Consider the following 8,233-nt stretch of genomic DNA (forward strand, 5'->3'; position numbering starts at 1 on the left):
GATGAAGAGAGATATATATGTGGCGTTAACTACGTGTCATACTAATTAGGATAATACTAGTAGTGAGTTAGTTGTTTTAGAGCATTGGATTTGCATGTTACTTAGAGAATAAAAATTATTTTGGATAAAACAATATGGTAAAGACTACCTTTATTTATGGGTTGAAAATTGGTTTGGACAAACATTAGTTGGGTTGAAATAACCTGCAAAACAATACGTTAACTGGCTTTTAGGGTGTGTTCGAGGAATACCCTCCGATGCCTAAGTCAATACATGTGATTGAAGTTCAAGGTGAGAATTCAATACATCCAAGTGTAATTGTGTGGAAATGTTTGTAGATACCTTAACTTGGTGAATTTTGTGACATTTACCTTGTTTTGGATGTCAAGTTTGACACACGTGGGCTGGTACATGTGCTTGGGCATGACTTGTTTTTAATGACCTCTTTGTCATTTAGATCTTTTGGCCTTTAATGGCCGGTCCAAGGACTTTTTTTGGAGCCCAAACAGAAATTAAAAGTCAGCTTGGTGTTAACGACATTAAAATTGGTGATTTCAGAAATACTACGTTCTATGCTTTCGAACTGTTTCTACTTCTAGGGTTCTAGCTATGTCAGCTCATAAGATCATGACAGTAATTTGTGTCGAGTTGAGCCTTAACCGAGCCTTGCATCGAGTACTTTGCGAGCACTCGTTAACACCCCTAGTTGTAGATGATAAAATCCAAATTGTTGGTATACGTTTGTACACTGCACCTAAACATGATAAAAAATTATTTACAGAAATTAATGACAAGATTAACTTTGTTTGTCATTGTATAGGTTTTCTGTTGTGGCATTCAATAATATCACTACTTTAAGGCTTTGATTGATTGATTCAAAATTGTTCTCTTGGCATAGTGGATGTGAATATTTGCAACAATAGGTTCTTCAGTGCATGAGCATTCCCCAAGTCAATACCAGAGTTCACTGTCATATCAGGACTAACATTACATCCATTCACGGCCTTGGAAATTTTGCTTGAGAGACATGACTTATAACATACTAACGCTCCAACATTTTCCTAGACATGACTTATTAACTTATACCTTATGTTTAGACAGAAGTCGTTGGATTAGGTGTTACTTAAGCTACTAGAAATCATTGAACAAGCTCAAGAAGGCCAGATATTGGTTATCAAATTACAGTTGGTTTTGTCAGGTGACTCGGTTCCATGGAACTCTGGAAGGTCTTTTGGGGCAAGAATTATAGCACTCGCTCCCTCCACCCCTCAAAAGTGTTGAGAAATGACACAAAAATACTGAGTGAAAAGTACAAAGAAAAAGGTGGATGTGCAGCTCATCTATAGAGAAATTATAGATAAATTTCACAGGTATCAAGGGAAATTATGTGAAATGTAGCTTTGCTAGAACCAACTCTGATGAAGCCTGTTGTCAACTACGCTAGTATGCTCACAGAGGGCATCAGTTATTTTCCTTCCATTTACAACGAAATTCACAATAAGCTCTTATTAGTTTCACAAGAGTAACTGAGATTTCAAGGGCAAACCCGGGTCCAATGTATGGTTTGATTAGCCTGTCATGAACCTGCCTGAAGGCTGAAAGTCTGAAACTAAGACCTGTCAACCTGTCATTCCCAACCTCCTCAACAGTGTTCTAAAAGGTTCTTTCAGTGGCTTATGACTGGTTATTAGGCCAATTCATCGAGACATCCTCCCTATTTCATCTTATTAGATTTATCCTATGAGATTCGAGGAGTCTCTTAACAGCGAGTTTAATGTCATAAAAGGGATTCCTGGTGGCTGGTGCATTTTCGGGTTGCTGTCATAAATAATAATAGATGACCGATATGGATCATGCAATGCTACCAGGGGACCATGTTGACGTCCTTAAAAATCAACAGCATAATGTGATGGAACTTCACTCTAATTCTCGGAAATTTTGCCAGCTACCAAACGGTTCTTGAGCAGGAGGTAGCTCCAATAGGGGCTCACTAGGAGATGTATGGCAAGGTTTACCTAAGTAGTTAAAGAGTTGAAACATAACCATTCCTACCTTAGAAGCACACGTCAAGCACTTAATACTATAAACAAGTACAATCACATCTAATGCATAAACAAAAAGAAATCGTTTCATCTCAGGAACCTTTCTACAATCCTTCAAGTACATAGCAGAGAGTGTGAAACAGATCTGCTAGTTTTGCTTTAGCAGAGAGAGCTTCACAACAGCATCTTTAACAATTTCAGTTTCTAGTACTCCTAGCTATATTATGCAATATAACAGATGAGTATCATCCCATTATAAACTATTTCCTGATAAATTGTTTGAAAAGCGCGTAAGTATAGCTACCTTGGAGGTATGTATAAATATAAACAAGTAATAGAAGAAAAATGGTGATAAGAAACAACTCTAGATAAGTTTGCGTACATATGACATTTTTGAGCAGGCCAATTACAGTGGATGTATGTTTGATTTATGAGTGATGGAGAAGGAAACCATGGCACGACAATCCTAATTAACTGATCTCTCTTTTGCAAGTTGAAACTAGATTGCTATAATCACAATTAGATTGAAATTAGCATTTTGCTTACATATTAGGCCTATAAGTAAAACCTAGTAAATAGAACACGCCCTTAATCTAGATTGACAATTTGTAACAATGTTCTACTTTGTTAGATACAGGCGTATAGCTTTTGATTCTTGCACTATCCTCAAAAATTCATACGTAAAACGTTTGAATCGACATCATATCAGAGATTTAAAAAATAATAATAATAATAAAACCATCAAGTATTTATAAAAGATACAAGTAAAATATTAAATTATTTTCAAAAGATAACACTCCTGTATAAAATTTCCTATAGATAAGAGATTTGAACTGAAATAATTGTGGCTAATTTAACTCATGCCCCAACCTTTTTACGACCTGTGCAAGCATGAAATATCGGTAGTTTGACAGGAAGAACTGATCGCGCAGAACCACACTGCTCGCATCTGAGAAACATGATACGATTTTCTTTTGAAAAATTTGTGTCAGAACTCTTGCAACCATGACAGATAACATAATCCATGGCATATTTTCTCAGTAACACTTCAAAGTGTTTCGGAGCAAACCTTCCATTAACCACCAACCTCTGTTTATCATCCAAAGACAGAGTTGTAGCCAGTTCCATCTCCATAAAACTTGCAAGATGTTTCGGATCCCTATGCATAATCTTGCAGAAATCCATGAAATTGACATGAACTGTCTTTTTGGAACCTTGACGCGCCACCAGTGGGACTGGCAGCTTCATAACTGTCTTCTGCCTGCCGTCACTAAACCCGCCTGAGTAAATTCTTTGTAACAGCTCTTCATACTGATAATCTCCGTCGTTGTCTGTCCCCTCCTGGGAAGGTTGCTGCGACTGCTCATCACTTCTGATGACTTCCTCCTTGTCACTGCCATCTATCGTGTTTTCCGACTTGGCGACTCTCTTCTTCTTTTTCTTCTTACTGACATTCAATGGTTCTATGCTATCAGCAAGATTGTTGTCGTCCATAGCTCTGGTGTTATTTTCTTCGCAAATAACCATCTTTAAATATTTTTTTTTAAAAATTTTACTTGAAAGCCTTCAGAAAATTGAGTTGAATTGAATGATGGTCACTAAGGCTGAATTTATAAGGTACAACAACTTGGTAAGCAAGGCACTCATCTAAAGTTCTAATTCTACAAGGAATCTAATATAGATTATTTCCTAAATAATACAAGTAATTCGTAATATTATCCTAAACATTACTCTGTATTATTAAAAATACATATTATGTAAACTAATGTAAAGTTTACACAACTAATAACTACTCGCATCTATAATTAATACTTTTCATCAAATCATTAGCCTACTTTAGATTATTTTCCATCTCATGATGTTACATTTAGCAATGAACTGTTTTTTTTTTTTTTTTTTTTTTTTTTTTTTTTTTTTTTTTTTTTTTTTTTTTGTATTTAGAGAGCCACCATCTACTGTAACAATATTCTAAAAAGAATTGGTATAGGTAATGGACCGAATGTGTAATCCCACAGAATTCAGAACTTGCACCATATTACTCCGAAATTTTATCAACAAAACTCTGCATACCATTAACAACATCAAACCTGTATTTCTTTTATGAGGAAAAACCCATAGTTTCTTAACTTCTCAGCCATATTGATATCAAAGATGTGAAACAGAGCCATACAATCAATGGGGAAAGATTTCCATTCAAACGAAATTGAATCAGCATTAATGAAAGAGACGCAACTTGACATACTGCTAAGACATTGTTTTTACACAAAACATCAACCAATATAAGCATCTATATAACCCTCATATCTCCTCCCCCCAAAATATCTAGTAGAGTATTCAAGGAAATTTAAAAATAGAAAATAAGGGTAATCAATCAACCAAAGACATTCAGATGCCCGTCTCAATATCTCATCTACCACCGAAACCTAAAGAGCAAACCTAACCACCCAGAACCATAACCCCAATTAATAACTCTGAAGACTACACTACACATACACCATACAATACTCCCTCTTCGGTAATTTGTGGTTGGTGCACCCGAGTGCACCATGCTGCACTCGGAAAGAACATTAGGCTTATTTTAAATAACATGAGAAAAAAAAAAAAAAAAAAAAGAACATACGAGTGTTTGAAAAAGAACATGCTAGTATTGGAAAAAGAACATACATAATAGTGTTCAACACAAGAACATGTTTGTGTTTGACAAAGAACATGGCCTCCGAAAAGAACATTAGATATATTTTAAAGAACATGGAATAAAAAGAACATGTTAGTGTTTGAAAAAGAACAAGCCAGTGTTTGAAAAAGAACATGCTAGTATTTGAAAAAGAACATGCATAATAGTGTTCAACAAAAGAACATGTTTGTGTTTGACAAAGAATATGACCTCCGAAAAGAACATTAGGCATATTTTAAAGAACATGTTAGTGTTTGAAAAAGAACATGTTAGTGTTTGAAAAAGAACAAGCTAGTGTTTGAAAAATTAACCTTACTTGGTTATCTTCCAGTTGGCTTCAATTCATTACTATTCTTCTTTCTCCTCTAATTGTTCTTTTTTGAACAACTTGTACTTTATAGCTTTAATTATTATTTTTTTTAAAAAAAAAAAACCCGAATTCACAAAATTAAACACTTTGACGTTAAAATTATTGACGGAAAACAATTTGCATGTACAAAATTTATACTTACATTTTACTTGAATCCACCATTTGTTTAAGTTTGAAGGTTGAATTGTTGAAATAAGTTCAATTTTTTTCTTGGGTTTCACTTTGAAGATGAACAATTTTGCTATTTTGAATTTTTTTTGAAAAATAGAAAAAGATAGAGAGAAAAGTTATGGAGAGAGAAAATGAGTACTATGGAAATGATTTTTACCCAAATTCATTGAAATTCTTAAATGAAAACGATGGTGTAAAGGAGAGTAAAAATTGGCAGCAAGAAAGAGAGTGATAGGAAGGGAAAGAGGAGTGAGAAATTGCAGGAGAAGAGAGTGATGGATTTGCAGTTGCAAGAAAATAAAAACATGTTCATTTTTTACCCATGTTCTTTTAAATATACTAAATGTTCTTTTGGGTGCACCATGCGCATGGTGCACTATACTATTTTCACCTCTTCGGAGGAGAAAACTATGATACTTTGCGGATCATGAATAGTCTACTCCGCCCACACACACAATTATTAGTATTGTACAAAAGGCAGTTAGAACAAACAACTACACACCAAGTAATAGCAATGCAACCCAAGCAAAAGAGTAAAACGATCAATCTACAATGGAAAGTTCTTCACTTCTCAACCAGTCTGAAACATAATCAACCAAAGAATCAATAACAATTCGACGCTTATATGATGATATCCACTTACTCCATGATAAAAGAGATACTACAAAGTCATACATTGTTGTATTCCAATACCAAAATTCGATATAACATCAACAGCCAAATAATTAATATAGTATCTAATAATACTAATAAAATTCAAAAGTAGAATTCATCCTTCAAGTACATAGCAGAGAGCGGGAAACATATCAACTAATTTGTTTCAAATGCAGAGAGAGGTTCACAACAGCATCTTTAACTATTTCACTTTTAGTGCTCTTAGCTATATTATGCAATATCACAGTTGAGTACCATCCCATAATCAACTATTTCCTGATAATTTGTTTGCGCATAAGTATAACTCTTATCAGGATAAAGGATAATCCATCTACCTGAGAGTTGAAAGTATGCTTGGATTCGGACTTTTGTATAAACAGGTAATAGAACTCAATAGAGAGAATGAAAGAAGCTAAGCAGGGTATATTGCATGGTTATCTTAACACAGGTGTAACTCATCACCATCAACTTGGGAAGAGTTCATGGATGCAATTTATGCAATGAGAAAGTGCAGCACAGAAAATCAATGATCAGCAACACTTTCCAATGATCATAAATTAAAGAAATAAACTAAGGGATTGATTCTTGATTATACACAATGTTCACTCATACGAATATATGATAATATTTACAAACCAAATAAACAGCAATGCAACCCAAGCAAAAGAGTAAAACAATCAATCTACAATGAAAGTTTTTCAATTCTCAACCAATCCGAAACATAATCAACCACAAGAATCGGTAATAGTTTAGCACTAGTATGATGATATCCATTTACTAGACAACAAAAGAGATACTGCAAAATCATACATTGTTGTATTCCAATACCAAAATTCGATTTACCATCAACAACCAAAAGAGACAATCAATAAGAAACAAGGGTAATCAATCAACCAAAAGACAGTCAGATGCCCAACCACCAAAACCTAAGAGCAAACCTAGTTGCCCAGATCACACAGAAACGCAGCAACAACAAACCCAACTGTAGTTCCAATCAAAGATATAGAAGCCGAAGAGAGGATATCAATGGGTATTAAAATCCATACTGCACCACAATTTATAACTCTGAGACTACATTACACCCCATCAAAAACTTACTCAAATAACCACTTCAAAAAGCAGATTTGTCATTAACATTATACCCCATCAAAAACTCACTTCAAAAACTCCACTTCTGCACATACAGGATAATTTCCACTTTCAATTCATCGGCCAATTTCTCTTTTCAAATGAAAGTTCAGAATCAGAAACGAGTCTTTGGATGGAGATGCATAACATTACCCTTCATATAATAATTCAAGTATATGTTTCAGGTTACCACAAGCATAACGTACAACTAATACACCTCTTCAGATGAGAAAACCATGATACTTTGCAGATAGAGTAGTCTACTCCGCACAATACAAAAGGCAGATTGAACAAACATCTTTAAATCAAATAAACAACAATGCAACCCAAGCAAAGCGTAAAACGATCAATGTACAACGAAATTTTTTTCAATTCTCAACCAATCCGAAACATAATCAACCAAAGAATCGATCATAATTTAACACTAGTATGATGATATCCATTTACTACATAACAAAAGAGATACTACAAAGTCATACATTGTCGTATTCGATAACAAAATTCGATATAACAACAGTATCTAATAGTAATTTCCATAGTAATATTCATAGTAAAGTCAATCAAATTCAAAACATAACAAGCATAGAAAAGAGACAATAAATCAAGAAACAAGGATAAGCAATCAACCCACGATGTTCCGAAGCGCCCAATTCATCGACGGACAAAAGCCGAGAGCAAACCCTAGTAGCCCAGATCACGAAAACCGCCGCAACAACAAACCCAGCAGTAGTTCCAGTAGGAGGAAGAAACAACGAAGCCGCAGAGTAGATAACAATAGGCATCAAACAATACCCAACAACACTAACACAACGATAAAGATCCAAATTCCCATTTCTCCCAGCAAGAAAATTCAAGATCATGTAAAGAAAAATCGAAGAAATCGCAATCCAACCCAGAATCACACCAAATTGAACTTTCCCAGCGAGTAATTGGAACAACCCAAAAGCGATGTAGTACAGAAAAGGTCCAGAAAGATCTGGGTCTGAGTGTAGAGATGAGTTGACACGAAAAGGGTTGAGTAAAGAGCGAGTTTTGCGCCAGATTAAGGAGGGGTTGATCTCGAGTTCTTCGAGGAGAGGGGGTTCGTCGGAGAAGAGGCCGCCGGAGGAGGAGGAAGAGGGGATGTCGTGGCGGAGGTGCGGTGGTGGGAAGGCAGTGGAGGAGGAGGAGGCGGTGGCGGATCCGATGTCGAAG

The 8,233-nt window shown here is 35.3% G+C and overlaps 1 protein-coding gene and 1 pseudogene across 1 annotated transcript in view; both read right to left on the reverse strand.

Annotated features, from left to right (window-relative positions):
• Window positions 1-2,818: 2,818 nt before the first annotated feature.
• On the reverse strand, window positions 2,819-3,582 carry LOC145608140 (eukaryotic translation initiation factor 2 subunit beta pseudogene; annotated as a pseudogene).
• Window positions 3,583-7,431: 3,849 nt separating this feature from the next.
• The window catches only part of LOC145608236 (uncharacterized), a 1,008-nt gene continuing 206 nt past the window's right edge, over window positions 7,432-8,233 (reverse strand). The window contains exon 1 of the mRNA XM_081663881.1: window positions 7,432-8,233. This exon is cut by the window's right edge and continues 206 nt beyond it. Within this exon, the coding sequence (XP_081520007.1) occupies window positions 7,606-8,233 (628 nt within the window). The 3' untranslated portion in view covers window positions 7,432-7,605.

This window comes from Chenopodium album, chromosome 1, assembly GCF_948465745.1.
Source record: "Chenopodium album chromosome 1, dcCheAlbu1.1, whole genome shotgun sequence".
Taxonomy (NCBI): Eukaryota; Viridiplantae; Streptophyta; class Magnoliopsida; order Caryophyllales; family Amaranthaceae; genus Chenopodium; species Chenopodium album.